This window comes from Chiloscyllium punctatum, chromosome 5, assembly GCF_047496795.1.
Source record: "Chiloscyllium punctatum isolate Juve2018m chromosome 5, sChiPun1.3, whole genome shotgun sequence".
NCBI classification, from domain to species: domain Eukaryota; kingdom Metazoa; phylum Chordata; class Chondrichthyes; order Orectolobiformes; family Hemiscylliidae; genus Chiloscyllium; species Chiloscyllium punctatum.
In genome coordinates this window covers 133,966,691-133,986,017 of record NC_092743.1, presented here as the reverse complement: position 1 = coordinate 133,986,017, position 19,327 = coordinate 133,966,691, and the positions used below count along the sequence as shown (strand labels likewise).

Here is a 19,327-nt window from a genome sequence, read left to right as displayed (position 1 = left end):
CATTTAACAACATCCAGGACAAAGCAGCCTGCTTGATTGACACCATAACCACTACCTTCAATATTTACTTCATTCATTGATGCACAGTGACAGTTGTATATACTTCTTCAAGGCATCTTCCAAACCCACAGCCTCTTCCAGGTAGACAGAGACAAGGGCACCAGATGCATGAGAACACTATTAACTTGAAGTTCTATCCAAGGTTCACATGATCCTGACTAGGTCACAATCTTGGAACATCCTTCCAAACAGCACTGAGGATCCTTATAAACCAAGGTGTACGGTGGTTCAAGAAGGAAATTAACACCACCTTCTGCTGGCAATTAGGGTTGATAATAAATACTAGCCTAGCCACCAGCACCCACATTCCCATGAAAGAATGACCTCCTTCTTTAGCTTTTTCCTGAAGTCCTCACCATCACAAATGCCTATCTTCTGCCAATTCAATTCGCTTTGTGATGTCAAAAATCAGCTAAATACACTCAATAAAGCAAGGCCTTGATAGTGTGCCTGCTGCATTAATGTATTCCAGTACTCTTGAACTAGCCATGCCTCCAGCAAAGCTGCTCCAATAGATCATCTCCTCAAAAAGGTGTAAATTGGTCAGGTCTATTGTGTCCACAAAAAAGGATATCCAAGCAGACAATTACTGCTGCTTCATTCTACTCTCAATTATCAGTAAAGTGATGGAAGATATCATTGAAAGTGCAAATAAACTACAGTTACCAATAACCTGCTCACTGACACAGTTTTAGTTAAGGCAACCTGGTTTCAGAGCTCATACAGCCTTAGTCCAAACATGGACAAGGAGCAGAATTCCAGAGGAGAGGTTAGAATGACAGCCATTGACATCAAGGAAGAATTAGACAAAGCGTGACATCAGGGACCAGATTATAATGAAATCAATGGGAATCAGGAAAAAGTCTTCCACAGTAAGAGCGCTATTAAGTACAAAAGGAAGTTGGTTATAGTGTCAGAGGCTAATTGTCTCAGACAGAGGATATTTCTGCAGGAGTTCCTCAGAGTACTGTTCTAGACCTTATTATCTTCAGCTGTTTCATCAAAGAGCTTCACTTCATCATGAAGTCAGAAGTGAGTATGTTCGCTGATGATTGCACTGTTGAGTTTATACTGCTCAGATAACAATGTAGTAGATACCTGCTGTGTGTTGAAATATTCTTCTTATATCAGGATGCATGCAGGACTGACACTCACAAAACTGAACAACATTCAGTATAAAATAGCCTTCTTGATTGGCACCCTATCCACCGCCTAAAGTGACCCCACCATCAATGGATCAGGTCTAAGCTCTGCAGTCCTGCCGTATCCAGTTGTGAATGGTGGTGGAAAACCAAACAACTCAGACAAAGAGGATGTGTCACAAATATCCCCATCATCAATGATGGGAGAGCCCAGCGCATTAGTGCAAAAGATAAAGTTGAAGCATTTGCAACAATCTCAGCAAAAAGTGCCAACTGGAGGATCCAACTTTGTCTCCTCCAGAGATGCCCATCAACAGCCAATTCAATGTGATTTCAAGAAAAGCTCGGCAGTACTGAAAACTGCAAATGCCATGTGCCCTGACAACTAATACAACATGGAGTCAGACAGCCAAATCAAGTCAGCCTCCCTATCCCTGTATTCACAACATAGTAGAATTAAAATACTCAATGACCCTTCAAATCAATCCCAATGGTTCATTATCAGATATTTATATAACCAGGAGCAGACTTTGTTATTAACTGATACCAGAACCAGATTTAATGTAAATAAAAGATTGACCAATTTATTAATAATGCAATAGCTTTAGCAGAGCAAAGTTAAACCAGAAAGTAAACTAATTAATATCTATGATTTAAACCCATTACTCTTGACTTCTAGCCTCCACTCTCACACAAAGAAAGACAGACAAACAGACACAGTTAAGGGATAAATCAAAAGGGAAAAATGAATGAGATGTAACTGGTCAGTCTCATCAGCATATGAGACTATACCTTTCTTGGTTTCTGACAACACCAGGCATTCAGATAGCTTCCAGTAGGCTCCAAGAAATACTAATTTAATTATTTTAACAGATATTCTGTTCTTTGAACTTTCAAGAAGTTGACGAGAGGACAACCAAGGAGCAATCAAAGCTCTGTCTGTAGCTTTTTCAGAAACTGTGTTTCTGATTTAAACAGAGTTCAAAAACTAGTATAAACTCGGGTCTCTCTTTACAAGATTGGTTGTCTCCCTATGAACTTCCAGTTAACATTCAACATTTGCCATCTGCTTGAGCAGAAGACTCTCCAGAGTCAAAGCATCTATGGAGTACTTTTAACAAGAAGAAAACTGCGATTAACTTTCAGGTCTGGCCTCATAACCAAAGAACAGTTTGTGATTTTTTTTAAAAAAGCAAGCTACTACTCATGGTCCAAATGTTATCTTCAGCTCTCACCTCCAATCCAAAAACGATAACCAAAAGTAAGATTAAATAATGAAAAATTAATGAGGATTCTAACACAACATTCTGTCAATAGTACTGAAGACTTGTGGTGCAGAACCTGCCACATCTCTAGCCAAGCAGTACTAGCAGAGCTAGAGAACTGGTGCCTACCTGACAATGTGGAAAATTATCCATAATTCCTGTACACAAAATACAAGACAAATCTAACCTGGCCAATTACTGCCCCATCAGTCTATGCTCAATCATCAGTAAAGTGATGGAAAGTGTCTTCAGCAATGCCATCAAGTGGCACCTGCTCAGCAATAACCTGCTCAGGCAACATCTGAATGAGTGTGGCATCAAGGAGCCTGAGCAAAACTAGAGTCAATGGGAATCAGGGGCAAACTCTCAACTGGTTGGAGTCATATCTGTGGTTGTTGAAGATCAGTGGTGTCAGTCCAGGGCATCTCACCAGGAGTTCCTCAGGTTTGAGTCCCAGGCCAACTATCTTCAGTTTTTCATCAATGACCTCCTTCCATGATCAGGGTAGGAGTGGGGCTGTTCACCAATCATTGCACAATGTTCAGCACCATTTGCAGCTCCTCACATATTAAAGCACTCTATGTCCAAATGCAACAAGACCGGGACAACATCCAGATTTGGGTTGAAAAGTGGCAAGTACCATGGCACAACACAAATGCCAGACAATGATCTTCTCTGGTAAGAGACAATCTAACCACAGCCACTTGACATTTGATTCAGTTATCATCACTAAATTCCCAATTATCAACATCATGGGGTTACCACTGACCAGAAATACAAATGGTCTTGCCATATAAGTACAGAGGCTACAAGAGCAGACCAGAGGCTACAGCGATTAACACACCCCCTGACTCCCCAAAGTCTGTCCACAAGGCATAAGTCAGCAGTATGATGCAATACTCCCTACTTGCTTCAAAAAGCTAGACACCATCTAGCGAAACACAGTTTGCTTTAGTGCACATCAGTCACTCCACCACCAACACTTGGCAGCAGTGTGTACAATGTATAAGGTGCACTGCAGAAATTCACGAAAGATCCTTAGACAGCATCTTCCAAGCACAAAACCACTTCCGTGTATAAAGACAAGGGCAGATGACACATGGGAACACCACCACCTTCAAGTTCCCCTTCAAGCAATTCATCATCCTGACTTGGAAATAAGTTGTCATTTCTTTGCTGCCGTTGGGTCAAAATCCTGGAATTTCCTCCTTAACAGCATTGTGGACCTACCTCCAGCCCATGGACTGTGGGGTCAGCTCATCATTCCCTTCTCAAGGACAAATAGGGATGGGCAATAAATTCTGGCCTAGCCGGAGACACCCATGTCCCCTGAGTGATTAAAAAACATTTACTCCCTTTACCACTGGCACACCATGGCTCATGTATACCATTATGAAATACACTGCAGAAATTTGGCAAGGCATTTCAGAGTGAACACTCTAAACCTGTGAGCTAGGCTGCTTGGATGAACAGGTGTATTCAATGGTTAGGAACCTCACCTCCTCCAAATCATTCTCCAAGTGACAAAACATTTTGCCTTGGAACTATATCACTACTCCTTTATGGGTCACTGAATTAAAACCTTGGAACTCCCTACTTAACAGCATCATAGGTGGGTCTTGACCTCACAGGCAACAGCAGTTCAAGGCCTGGCTGACCAGCTTCCTTTCAAGGGCAATTAAGGATGAGCAGCATCAACACCCACACTCTTTAAATACATTTTTAAAAACATAGCTGAGCAATAATAGTAATTTCAACTTTCAGTTCTGCAAAAACATCGGAAAGTTTTAAGAGCCTAACATATGAAGTGCAATTCAAGCGTACCTAAACACAAAAACCCAGTAGGTCTATAGGGAGAAGAACAGAGTTAACGTTTTGAGTCCACTGACTTCAGAACTTTGTTTTAGCTGGGTTTTTTTCTCTCTACAGATTCTGCCAGACTTGCTCAGCTTCTCCAGCATCTTGTTTTAGTTTCAGATTTCTCACAGCCACAGTTCTTTGTTTTCATTATTGTACATGAAAAGAACTTGGCTAATGCTTGTGTGGATTTGTCTGACCTAGCATTAATCTCAAATACGGTAATGCTGTCTATGGCACTGAAGCAGTGTAAAACTGAATTAGCCAGAAAACATTAAGCAATGGCACTGCAAAGAAAACAATTAATTGTGTGACATGGATAAGAACAAGCATTGTAGGCATTCATCACTAGATTCTTTACACCAAAGGAGATTACTTTGTAGGGAGAGAATAACAAAGGAAATCCTTTATCACTAATCCTCTTTTCAATTTTTTTTACTAAGATCTTTCCACCAGTGAGAATAACTTATTCAAACTAGCATTTTTCTAGGTCACCTGATTAGCGAGTACATAGAATTCACTTAATTACCACACAACAACAGGTTAAATGACACTGCATCAAAAATGCAACACTGCTTGTGAAATATTTATCAATATCCAAAATCTCTGAAGTATTTAGAAGGAAGACAAATTAATATTGAGCAGAAAATTACAAAAAGAAAAACATAGGAATCTGGATATGAAGTAAGCCACCTCGTCCTCAGGCCTGTTCCATTATTCAATAAAACCAGCTGATTTGGTTAATTCACATTCCTGGCTACAATCAATAATCCTTGTTTATTAAGAATCCATCTACCTCTGCTTTAAAATTTGGGACGGCACAGTGGCTCAGTAGTTAGCACTGCTGTCTCACAGCACCCGGGATCCAGGTTTAATTCCTGCCTTCGGCGACTGCGTGGAGTTTGCACATTCTCCCCATGTCTGCCTCGGTTTCCTCCGGGTGCTCCGGTTTCTACCCACAATTCAAAGACGTGCAGGTGAGATGAATTGGTCATGATAAATTGCCCATAGTGTTAGGTGCATTTGTCAAGGGTAAATATAGGGTAGGGGAATGGGTCTGGGGGGGTTACTCTTCAAAGGGTCCATAAGACATAGAAGTGGAAGCAAGGCCATTGCACCCATTGAGACCACTCCGCCATTTAATCATGGCTGATGGGTGTTTCAATTCCACTTACCCGCACTCTCCCCGTAGCCCTTAGTTTCTTGCGAGATCAAGAATTTATCAGTCTCTGACTTGAAGACACGCAACGTCCCGGCCTCCACAGGCCCACCATTCTCTGGCTGAAGAAATGTTTCCTCATTTCTGTTCTAAATTGACCCCCTCTAATTTTAAGGCTGTGCCCATGGGTCCTAGTCTCTGCACCTAACGGAAACAACTTCCCAGTGTCCACCCTTTCTAAGCCATGCATTATCTTCTAAGTTTCTATTAGATCTCCCCTCAACTTTCTAAACTCTAATTAATACAATCCCAGGATCCTCAGCCAATCATCATGTGTTAACCCTACCATTCCAGGGATCATCCGCGTGAATCTCGGCTGGACGTGCTCCACTGCCAGTATTTTCTTCCTGAGATGTGGGGCCCAAAATTGGATACTGCATTCTAAATGGGGTGTAACTAGAGCTTTATAAAGTCTCAGAAGCACATTGCTGCTTTTATATTCTAACACTCTTGAGATAAATGATAACATTACATTCGCTTTCTTAATCATGGACTCAACCTGCAAATCAACCTTTAGAGAATCCTGGACCAGCACTCCCAGATTCCTTTGTACTTTGGCTTTATGAGTTTTCTCACCATTTAGAAAATAGTCCATGCCTGTATTCTTTTTTCTAAAGTGCAAGATCTCGCATTTGCTCACGCTGAATTTCATGAGCCATTTCCTGGATCACTCTCCTAAACTGTCTAAATCTTTCTGCAGCCTCCCTATCTCCTCAGTATAACCTGCCTGCCCGCCTAACTTCGTATCATCGGCAAATTTGGCCAGAATGCCTCCACTACCCTCATCCAGATCATTAATATATATAATGAACAGCTGAGGCCCCAACACTTAACCCTGCGGGACCCCACTTGTCACCAGCTGCCATTCTGAAAAAGAACCTCTTATTCCAACTCTCTGCCTTCTGTCAGAGAGCCAATCCCCAATCCACGCCAGTAGCCCACCTTGAATATCATAGGCCCTCACCTTACTCAGCAGCCTCCTGTGAGGCACCTTATCAACGGCCTTTTGGAAGTCTAGATAACATCCACTGCCTTTCCCTGGTCTAATCTACTTGTTACCTCTTCAAAGAATTCTAACAGGTTTGTCAGGCACGATCTCCTCTTACTAAATTCATGCTGACTTTTTCTAATCCGACCCTGCACTTCCAAGAATTTAGAAATCTCAACCTTAATGATGGATTCTAGAATTTTACCTACAATCGGCCTATAATTTTCCATCTTTTGTCTATATCCTTTTTTGAACAAGGGGGTTACAACTGCAATTTTCCAATCATCTGGGACTTTCCCTGACTCCAGTGATTTTTGAAAGATCACAGTCAGCACCTCCGTTATTTCCTTAGCCACCTCTCTCAGAACTCTAGGATGTAGCCCACTGGGGCCAAGAGATTTATCGATTTTTAGACTTTTTAGTTTTTCTAGCACTTTCTCTTTTGTAATGGCTACCATAGTCAACTCTGCCCCCTGACTCTCCTTAATTGTTGGAATATTACTCATGTCTTCTACTGTGAAGACTGACAGAAAGTACTTGTTAAGTTCTTCAGCTATTTCCTTATCTCCCAGCACTAGCCTTCCAGCATCAATTTGGAGTGGCCCAATTTCTATTTTTGCCTCTCATTTGTTTCTTATGTATTGAAAGAAACTTTTACTATCATTTATAATATTACTGGCTAGCTTACCTTCATATTTGATCCTCTCCTTTCTTGTTTCTGTCTTTGTTATCCTGTGTTTGTTTTTGTAGTCTTCCCAATCTTCTGATTTCCCAGTGCTCTTGGCCACTTTATAAACTCTCTCTTTTTCTTTGAAACATTTCCTGACTTCCTTTGTCAGCCATGGATGTCTAACCTCTCCCCGGATATTCTTTCTTTTCTTTGGGATGAACCTCTGTACTGTGTCCTCAATTACACCCAGAAACTCCTGACATTGTTGCTCTACTGTCTTCCCCACTAGGCTCTGCTTCCAGTCGATTTGCATCAGTTCCTTTCTCATGCCCCTGTAATTACCTTTATTTAACTGTAACACTATTACATTCGATTTTGCCTTCTTTCTTTCAGTGTGGACTTGTTTCCAAATGTAGGTAATCTAATCTAAAATACTCAAAAACTCTGCTTCTACATCTCTTTTAGGAAGAGTGTGCCAAACACACTCAACACAGACAGTTATGCTTATCTCTGTCCTAATTGAATAACCCCTCATTTTGAAACAGTGACTTCCTAATTTTAGGTTCTTCTCTAAGAGAAAACCTTTCTCCACGTGCATCCTTTCAAGACCGCTCTGGATCTTACATGTTTCAGTCAAGTCACATCATACTCTTAACTCCAGCGGATACAAGCATAGATTGTCCAAGCATTCATCAGAAAAAATCCAAACATTTCAGGTATTAAAATCTAACAAAGAGAATGTTGGAGAAAAACAGGAAATCTGGCAGCGTCTATGGAGAGAGAAAAATAAAGTTAACTTTTCGAGTCCAGAATGACTTCTTCATTCAACATTTAGATGTTATTTATTCTCCCTAACAAAATGGATAACTTCATATTTTTCCATAATATGCTCCAATGGCTAGATCTTTGTCCATTCACTTAACCTATCTATATTGTTTGTGTCATGTTCATAACTTACTTTCCTGCCTATCTTTATGTCATCAGCAAATTTAACAACCATATCTTCTTTCAATCCATCCAAGTCCATATGTTGAAGTTACTCCAGACAAACCGGTATCCCATTACCAAGTCACCTTTTATTTACGTGTGGAGAATCCTTGATACTGATCCAGCTCCCTCAGAGGCAGCTCTCAGTGAACAGGATATCTGTCCACAATGACTGAGTACATCAGCCGATGGAAGGACCGACATAACTGAGCTCAGGGTTTACCCAGCCATTCCCACAAATTTGGGGGAACTGCTGGTGGTAATTTTTGTCTTTGTTGGCACTCTGAGCACAGCCCCACCAAAGCAGCTATGTTTGTATCCAATCCTGGCCACCAGAGATAACATCTTCATTTTCGAGACCCCTGGATGACCCTGGTGGTGTTCAGCCAATATCTGGTGGAGACCTTTGCTTGGACAATCACTCTCACTCCCAATGAAAATATATTGTCCTCTACTGTGATCTGGTCTCTCTGGGTCCAAAAAGATTTCAATTCTGGTTCTGACGACCCTTTGGTTTCTCCCATCATCACCAGCTGTTTCAGTTTTGCCAGGATGGGATCTTTCTGTGTCCAAAGTCTGATATTGTCAGCTGTGACTGGCAGTGTGTCCAGAAAATTTAAAAACATTAAAGACTCTTCCAGTGGCTGTACCACCGGTGGTGTAGAGAGGAACCTCGATTATCCAAAGGACACAGGCAGAGAGTATTTCATTTGGTTAATCAAATGCCAGGTAATCGATGCCAGATAACATAGTTAGCCATGCATCGGGATCTTGCAATCTTGTTAAGATTATCCAAAATTCAGTTAATCAAATGCTGGATAGTCGAGATTCCTCTGTATCTGCCAGTGGGAGGCAGCTTTATGTATCTGTATTTGCCACTTGGCCTCCCCAACGATGTTCCAACTTGTAATTATATGCACATAGCATTACAGCCCACTGCTGAATTTGGCCTGAAGCTATGGGTGGCTCTGCCTTCTCTTCAAGTACACCTAAGCAGGAGTTTGTGGCTCTTTATTATTACAAATTTACATCCGTAGAGGTATTGGTGGAACTTTCTCCTCCAAATATGACTGCCAAACTTTCTTTCTCTCTGCATTTACACTCTGCATTAGACAAAGTCTTAGGTGCATATGCTATTGGGCACTCCCCTCCATTGGGCAACCTATGAGCTAATACCACCCCAATGTTGTAAGGGGAGGCACTGCATCCAGATCTCACTTGAGATCATTGTGTGCCAACACCTTAGAAGATGATAGCTGTTTCTTCACTTCCCTGGAAGCTTTGGCTTGGCTACATGATTATTTCCAAGGCCAACCCTCTTTTAAGAGTTGATGCAAAGATAGCAGGATGAAGGCCATGTAGTGTGTAAACTTGCTGTAATAATTCACCAGCCCAAGGGAAAGACCTAAGCTCTGGTATAGACATGGGAGCTGGGGCATCTTTGATCACCCTCACTTTATCTTCCAATGGGTGTAACCCGGTCTTGTCTACTCTATCGCCCAAGTGGGTCTCTTGGGAGTCTGGAACTAACATTTTCTCCTTCAAAGGCACATGCCTATCTGGGAGAAAAGTCTAAGGACTTTGTCCAAGATCTTTAAGTGCTTCTTATTGGTCTTCTCTATTATTAGCACATCACCTAGATAAATGGCGAACTCAGGTAGACTTTGTAAAATTGTCTCGATTATCCACTGAAATATTGCACAGGCCAATGATACCCCAATATTGGTACAAACCCTTACTGGCATTAATTGTAGCATACTTTTGGGAATCATCTTCGAACCGTAATTGCAAGTAAGCATCAGTGATGTCTAGCATCGTGAAGGACAGTCTTCCTGACAGGTTTGAGTATAAATCCTCTATGCGAGGGATTGGGTACACATCCAGCTGCAAAAAGCAGTTTATCATTTGATTAAAATCCCCACAAAGGCAAATTGACTCATGTCAGGTTTCACCAACGATTCGACTAGTACTGCCCATTCCAAAATCCTGACTGGTTTGATGATGCCTTTGCTTTCCAGCCTTCTTATTTCTCCCCCTACATTTGCCTAGGCATGACACTGGGAAAGCCTTCCAAAATTCTGGAACTGCTTCCTGGTCAACATGTAAGGTGGCTTAGGCTTCTTTGATAGCCCCTAGACCTTCCTGAGAAACCTCCGGATAGTTAATTAGGTATTTTAATTCAAACAGGAAGCTATTTGCTAATTGAAAGATGTTGAGACAATTTAGGTGAATCTTTCTCAACCAACTTCTCCCCCTCAAGGTCCCAAGCCATTTCCAACAATCAGTGATAACTGAACTAGCTGCTTCTCATAATAGACCAGAACCGAAGGTGTATCCTTAGTCTGTAATGGCTCCCCAGTATTGGTGCTCAGTCTCGCCAAGGTCTTGTGCAAACTTAAAGACGGGTTCGACAATCACTGAAATGGCCATGATAGTATCAATCTTTATTGGAATGAGGTCATCATTTAACCAGATGTTTACTTTGATTGGTTCTGACTTGGATGTTGCTAAGCAATTTAACCGTTCCAAACCAGGCATAACTGGTCATTCCAGGGTGCGCACTCTCCTGGACAATGGCCTGACAATTCACTTACTCAATTTAGGTCTAGTAGGACACTTCTGCTGTCTGAAGTCTGCACATTGGCAGCAACTATAATGGCTTGCCAGACCATATCCTGAAGAAAGTGTTAAACGTTTGGCCAAGGCTTGGCTTTGTTTTGGGGTTTTGCTGTTAACTGGCCGAGAGTGTCTCTGTTCAGGGTATGTCCTGAGTAAGGCTCTGCAATTGCCTTCACTCAAGTGGCGTTCCCCAAGCTCAGTCAGACTGGTGAGGGATTCCACTCCCATTGGAATATCCTACAAGCTGTATGCTCCACATTCCACATTTTCTAATAATAAAGTTAGTGTAGTGCCTGTTTAAAGTCCAGTTCGGCATCAGCTTGGAGGTGTTTTTTGCATGGTTACATCATTGGTCCCACATACCAAACGGTCTCTTGTTAAGGGTTAAACCGAAATCACGTGCCTCTGCCAGTCATCTTAATCTAGTCTGGTTCTTCAATTGCCAAGTAAACCTGATAGCATCTCAGAATGAGAGGGATTGGGGGGGGAGGTCATAATATTTTGTGACCAAATCCGTCAACTGTTGAACGGTTTTAGCTGCCTCAGGGTAAGTTAGTCTCCTAATAACTGAAAGTTATTAGGTCCACGAGTTGTCAGGAGAATTTCATCTGCCCCAGTGTCATTTGCCCAGAAAAAGTAATGCATTCTTTCCACATTCTCAGCCCTGTCTTCGATGTCAGAATCGAATGAATCAAGCTTCCCAAACAATGGCATGATACCAGAGATGTTTACCCTAACTCAAAGACAACTGTTGTGAGTGAATATCTTCAGGAGAGTGCTTTTCTCTCACCATTGAAATAACTCCACAGAGGCCAGTACCCCTTCATTAAGACATCCTTTATTTGAATGTGGAGAGCCCTTGACACTGATTCAGCTCGCAGAGCTGTAAGAGTCTGATGGTCTTATTCTTATCTGTCAGCCAGGGCTCCCTGACTGTAACAGATTAACAGCCCCAATCAGGGAACTCATATTTTATGAGGTTCGCCCGGTTGAGCTCATTACAATCACTACATAAATAAATTGTAGTAGGTTGAGCAAATGACTGCCAGCAAGAAATCGATCCCCACCAGCTAGCCAATTATTTTCCATGCTAATACATTACCCGCTACACTGTGCAGTAGTAACTTTTGACAAAACCCATGTGCTTCACTACTGTCCTTTAGAGAAGGAAATCTGCCATCCTTAGCTGGTCTGGCCTACACGTGACTCCAGACCACAGCAATGTGGTTGACTATTAATTATGGGCAATTAGGAATGGGCAATAAGTGCTGGTCTAGCCACCAATGCCCCCATCTATGAATAAATCAAAAAAAGTGGTATCATATCAAATACCTTCTAGAAATCTAAACACAACATATCCAGTGGTTCCCCTTTATCCACAGCAGATATTACTTCCTCAAAGAATTCCAATAAATTGGTTAAATATGGTCTCACTTTCAACAAAAACACTGACTTTGCCTGAATATACTGAATATTCTAAGTACGCAGTGAGTAACACTTGGTACTGTAGGAATGACAGCGCCCCACTGTTTGGCAGCTCTTGGAGGCAAGACATGATCCTGAAAAGGGGTGGCAGTCTCACCAAATAATAACTAAAAGCTTGTCAGTCAAGAAATGAAAATGGAGAGGGCCTGGCAATCAGACATGGTCTCAGCCCAGACATTTACGCTGGGGTGTGGAGAGCCCAACCACAACTCATTGTAAAATAATGCAACAAAACTAAACATCTATTAGTTGAATCCAATAAAAAAACCTGGCAATTATCACATTTATGGGACATGCTTTCTCAGCTTATGAAGAGTCAGAGAAAGATCAAGATTATATTGGGCCACTGAAGAATGTTCAAAGACAATTTACAAAGGACTCAAAGCATTCCAGAAATTTTAAATGAACATTTTGCAACTAATTTCACTTTTGAAGATGATGCACCATTGTTAGATTGTTAGATGCACCATTCTTACAATAAAAAGGGGGCCATACTACCAGTACTTCGCCAGAGACTCTCTGATGATGTTATCGAGTATGGTGACAAAACATCTGAAAACGAACCTTCCTGCTCAGCGAGCAAATTTACATCCATAACATTACAATGTTGCTTATAGTGAAACTGTTAAGAATAAAATAGGTTAACTTATTATTTTATCATTAGGAACTTTAAAGTAGACAATGTAATCGATTTGGATGATATCCACCCAAGTATCTTCAGGGTAATGGGACTGGTGATATGTGAGAAACTTTTGCATATGATTACTAACTTGCTGGATTCTACGACTGCTCTCTTAGACTTGACTGAGGCTAAAATAGTTTCAACCTTGAAAAAAGACAAGATGATTCAATGATTATAAGCTTGTTAATTCCACATTAGTAAAAGGAAAATATTTGAGGAGATCATTTGGATCCAATATAACTACTTATGTTGATCAAAATAGTGATTTTAAAGAGTAACAAATTCTCAAGACCAGATGGTTTTAATCACAGTTACTACAACGCAGAAGTAAGCCTTTCAGCTGACCATGCCTACACTGGCTCTTCAAATGAGCATCATTGCCCATGCCTGCCTTCTTCCATATCCTTGCACACTAGTTCTACCCAAATAATGCTCTGTTGAAGGCCTCAAATTGAACTTGCCTCCAATGCATTTCCAGGCAATGCATACCATAACCAAACTATTTGCTGTGTCATAGTCATACAGATGTACAGCACAGAAACAGACCCTTTGGTCCAACTAGTCCATGCCGACCAAACATCCTAAATTAATCTAGTCCCATTTTCCAGCACTTGGCCCATGTCCCTCTAAACCCTTCCTATTCATATACCCATCCAGATGCCTTTTAAATGCTGTAATTGTACCAGCCTCCACCACTTCCTCTGGCAGCTCATTCCATACATGCATCACACTCTGTGCGAAAAAGTTGCCCTTAGGTCTCTTATATCTTTCCCCTCTCACCCTAAATCTATGCCCTCTAGTTCTGGACTCCCCATACCCAGGGAAAAGACTTTGTCTATTTATCTTATCCATGCCCCTCATGACTTTATAAACCTCTATAAGGTCACCCCGCAGCCTCCGACGCTCCAGGGAAAACAGCCCCAGCCTGTTCAACCTCTCCCTATAGCTCAAATCCTCCAACCCTGGCAACATCCTTGTAAATCCTTTCTGAATCCTTTCAAGTTTCACAACATCCTTCCTATAGGAAGGAGACCAGATTTGCACATAATATTCCAAAAGTGGCCCAACCAATGTCCTGTACAGCCTCAACATGACCTCCCAACTCCTATTCTCAATGTTCTGACCAATAAAGGAAAACATACCAAATACCTTCTTCAATATCCTATCTACTTGCAACTCTACCTTCCAGGAACTATGAACCCGCATTCCAAGGTCTCTTTGTTCAGTAAAACTCTTCAGCACTTTACCGTTAAGTGTATATGTCCTGCCCTGATTTGCCTTTCCAAAATGCAGCACTTCACATTTATCTAAATCAAGCTCCATCTGCAACACCTCCACCACTGGCCCATCTGATCAAGGTACCATTGTAATCTGAGGTAACCTTCTTCGCTGTCCACTACACCTCCAATTTTGGTGTCATCTGCAAACTTACTAACTATACCTCTTATGCTCACATCCAAATCACTTATGTAAATGATGTAAAGTTGTGGACCCAGCACCGATCCTTGTGGCACTCCACTGGTCACAGGCCTCCAGTCTGAATAACAACCCTTCACCACCACCCTCTGTCTTCTACCTTGGAGCCAGTTGTGTATCCAAATGGCTAGTTCTCCCTGTATTCCATGAGGTCTGACCTTGCTAACCAGTCTAGCAGGAGGAACCTTGTCAAGCACCTTATTGAAATCCATACTGAATAACTTGTTTCTCATATCACCCATGCTTCTATTGCACAGCGCTTTAAATCTACGCCCTCGTGTTCTTGTTCCTTTTACAAGTGGGAACAGCTTCTCTTTATTAAATCCATCTCGCCCACTAATGATTTTGAAAACCTCTATCAAGTCTCTTCTCAGCCTCCTTCTCTCCTGGGAGAAAAGTCCCAGATTCACCAATCTATCCTCATAATTTCAGTTTCTGATACCTGGAAGAATTCTTGTAAGTTGCTTCTGCACTCTCTCCAATGTATTCACTTCTTTCCTATGTGACTACCACAACTGAGGTCTAACAAGTGTCTTATAGTAAGTTGAATATCACCCCAGATAGTTAATCTAGATACCAATTAATAGAGTAAAGGGCACTATATACTTTACTTACTGCTCTCTCCACCTAGCCTGCAACCTTCAATGATCTGTGCACATACACATCTAGTTCTCTCGGTTCATTGATTTTTTTTATGGGCCCAATTCTCTCCCTAGTTGCTCCTTTGCTATTAATATACTTTTAGAATCTTTTTGGATTATCCTTAACCTTATCTGCCAACACTATCTCATATCCCCCTTTTGCCCTCCTGATTTCCTTCTTAAGAACTGCCCTACACCCCTTATTCTCTTCAAGAGATTGACTTGATTTGAGTTGTCTATACCTAACATATGTCTCCTTATTCTTGACCAGAGCCTCAAAATCTCTATTCATCTATTGTTCCCTACTTTCATCAGCCTTATCATTCACTGACAGGAACATAATTCCTCTGAACTCTAGTCATTTTACTTTTGAAAGCCTCCCACTTGCCAGTTGCCCTTTTACCTGCAAACAGTCCACTCCAATCAACTTCTGAAAGTTCCCGTCTCATACCGACAAAATTTGCCTTACTCCAATTAAGAACTTTAACTTTTATAAAATGGCTAATGTTTTCCACAACTATTTTAAAACTAATAAAATTATGATCACTGGTCCTAAAGTGCTCCCCCACTAATACTTCAGTCACTTGGTCTACTTTATTTCCCAACAGAAGGTAGAGTTTTGTTCCTTCTCTCCTAGCTATAGCTACATATGGATAGAGAAAATTTTCTTGAAAACACTTAACAAATTCCTCACCATCCAAGCCCTTAACACTATGGTAGTCCCAGTCTGTGTTTGGAAAGTTAAAATTCCCTACTATCACAACTTCACTATTCTTACATACATCTGAGATCTGTCTGCATATTTGCTCCTCAGTTTCCTGCTGACCACTGGGGAGCCTATTCCTATGAAGGGCTTTTGCCCGAAATGTCGATTTTACTGCTCCTCGGATGCTGCCTGAACTGCTGCGCTCTTCCAGCACCACTAATCCAGAATTTGGTTTCCAGCATCTGCAGTCATTGTTTTTACCTAGCCTAAAGTACAATCCCATCAAGGTGATCATGCCCTTCTTATTACTGAGTTCCATCTTTATAGCTTCATTGGACGATCCCTCAGAAATATCCTCTCTAAGTACAGCGTTAATATTTTGTCTAATTAATGACGCCACTCCCCCTCCTTTCTACCCTTCATATAGCTTCTAAACCTAGATTCCTAGAAGCATGACATTCCAAATGGAACTCTATCAACAAACACTTTTACTTGGATCCCATTTACCAGGCCCGAGAAAAAGAACAGGAAATAACACCACCACAGGAAATGACGTGATCACAGGAAAAGACATCAGGAAATTACATTACCAACTCAAAGAAACCCAAACATATAAATAAAAAGTGGACCATTCCACCAGTGCTTCATCCGGAGGCTCACTGATGATGTTATCTAGTATGGTGACGAAACGTCTGAAAATGTTTCCAGCTCAGCGAGCAAACCTACATCCAGCATCTAAACCCCAGAACATTGAGCTGCCAGTCCTGTCTCTCCCTCAGCCATGTTCCTGTAATAGTTATGATGTCTCAGTCCCATGTTCTCCTCTATGCCCTGAGTTCATCTGTCTAACCTATAAGACCCCTTGTGTTAAAACAAATGTAGCTTAATTCATCAGTTATTTCATTCTCTGACTTGCTTTTGCTTGCCTTTTCTACTTAATTTGCTATCTTTAACTTCAGAACCATTCTCACCTGTCTTTCTGTTCTCACTAATACTTAGGATCCCCCAACTGGCTTCCCTACTAGGTTAAAAGCTCTCCAATAGAAGTAGCAAATCTAGAACTAGCTAGGATATTGGTCTGTCCTCAGTTCATGTGAAACCCGATCCTTTTGAACAGGTCTCTTTTTCAACAGAGATCCCAATGATCCAAAAATCTGAATTGTTGCCCATTGCACCATAGAACATAGAACAGCGCAGGCCCTTCGGTCCTCTATGTTGTGCTGGCCTTTTATCCTACTCTAAGATCAGACTAACCTACATACTGTTCATTGTACTAACTTCGATGTGCCTATCCAAGACTCACTTCACTGTCCCTATCTACTCAGCCACCGATTTATGTACTCTATCTTCTCATTCTTACTTTCACTAGCATATGGCACAGAGAGTCATCCAGAGATTATTACCTTTGAGGTTTTGCTTTTTAATCTCCTACCTAACTTCCTACATTCCCTCTGCAAAGCCTCAACCCTTTCCCTCATTATGTTGTTCTTACTAATGTGTGCTACAATTTCCAGTTTCTCACTCTCCTCTTTGACAATATGCTGCAACCACTCTGAGACATCCTTGTCCCTGACATCAGGGAGGCAACATACCTTCCTGATTTCTCAATTACAGCCATAGAATCTCCTGTCTGTGCCCCTGACAGGGAAGTCCCCTACATCAATTACTCTTTTTAACCTTGACAAACCCTGTTTAACATAAGATTCCTTTTCAAAACATTTAATTAGGCTCATCAGGCCTTTTCTATCTTTTACAATGCCATGCTGGCTTTCTCTCTGATCAGTTTAAAATTTTCAAGATGTCCAGTCACCTGCACTCTATAATGTCCAGCCTATTGTAATTGAATGGCATGATAAATGGTTTATGATAAAATTCTGGTTAGCCAAATCTATGTCAATTACAAGCTGGAAATTTTGATTTGTACTTTGGTAATGAAACATGTAATGTGTAATGCAAATAACCATCACCAATAGAAAATGGAAGTGGTACAGTGACACAGATCTTACAGAACAGAGAATTGCTCGCTATATTGATTTGTAAGAACATAAAGAGATTTTCACACATGCACCCAGTTCCTCTGAAACCTATCAAATGTACTCTTCATTTAAGGTGTGTGAAGGCTATAGAATTAATTATAATTTTCCTTATTGGTAGATGTAAACACCTACCTCAAAATTGACAGGTAAGTTGCGCTTCAAAGCAATCTCAAACACCAAGCTGATTTCAGACTTGTTGATATCAGTTTCCTCCTCTTCATTTGAAATTTCTTCACTCTTTGAAATATAAGAGAATTTTATTTTAGTTAGTTATCTTGGTTGTGGTCTGCAATGTAATATGATTTATATGTAGACGGTGTCCCTCAGTAGGCATTCAAAAACACAAATGTCTAATTTCAAATATATACTGCCAACACCGTGTTCTACTTGACCAACATTTCCTTTGATACCTCCTTTGTCTTCACATTACCAGTTTATTTGCCCAAGGTCCAATACTGGATGAGCAGTAATTTCCTCAAATACTTTCAATAGAATGATATCAGAAAAGGGGAAGATGGTGCACTGATTCGCTGACAGAGTCCTGAATTGCCCAGTGGCAGGGTAGTCCAGGGAAGGGGCATTCTTTTCTCAGAGAATCAGTAGGGGAAGGGAGGGGATGTTCTCTTTCCAGAGGGCCAGAGGTGGTGGCCACAACACCAGCAGCCTGGACAGAGGTTGTTACTCAGGTCAGTAAGGTTTCCACAGTGCAAGGCCAGCAGTGTGGCAAGAAGATCAATTCTGCCAGGGTAGGTGCCATACAACTCTTCCCGTTACCTCACATCCATTCTCTTCCTGCTAATGCACCCAACTCCCACCAAGGCTCATTATCTGTCACTCTCACTTATCCCATCAACATCTCTATTTGCTCTCATATACCCCCAGTCCATACACCATTCACCCTGTATGGACTCTGTAATGCTTACTCACTCGCATGGGTCACCTCACCATGTTTTGACTACCTGCACCAGCACAAACAGATGTGCCGTTGATTTCATCTTGTTCCAGAAAAAAAAGTCCACACGGGAGCAGAAAGAGCCTATACAGTTGGAGGGATGTCTGACATCCAGTTCCTTATCTGCTTTGAGTAAAGAATCCTGTCCCTTGCCAGAAAACACCCTGTGGGGATGCTTAGACATCTATGTTCCAGCTACTGTGTAAGTAACATGTTTTATTCCATTACAACTCTCACAGTAACCTAGGGTCAGTGTCATTCTTTGCAGCCCACTTCCAGCCATTGGCAGCTATACCTTCTCTTCCTTGGATGTTCCATGGATGTACCTGTAGGATGTCCAGCAGAGAAATGGCCTGCTCCCCCAGGACTACCTCCCTGACATATAGAATAGACATTTAGGATGAATGCTCAAGAAAGATCACTGGACTCAAAACGTTAGCTCTGTTTTCTCCTAATAGATACTGCCGGACCTGCTGAATTTCTGCAGCAATTTCTGGTTTTATTTGTTTTAGATTTCCAGCTTCACAGTTTTTTGTTTTAAT

At 41.4% G+C, this 19,327-nt stretch overlaps 1 protein-coding gene across 3 annotated transcripts in view; it reads right to left on the bottom strand.

The window, feature by feature from the left end:
- Positions 1-19,327, bottom strand: part of stau2 (staufen double-stranded RNA binding protein 2) — a 364,821-nt gene that overhangs the window by 193,875 nt on the left and 151,619 nt on the right. For all 3 annotated transcript variants that reach the window (XR_011960736.1, XM_072571389.1, XM_072571390.1), the window contains exon 7: positions 17,966-18,070. Coding sequence is in view for 2 of the 3 variants with exons in the window: in XM_072571389.1 (XP_072427490.1) it covers positions 17,966-18,070 (105 nt within the window). In the remaining variant the exon portion in view is untranslated. The remainder of the gene's footprint in view (positions 1-17,965; positions 18,071-19,327) is intronic.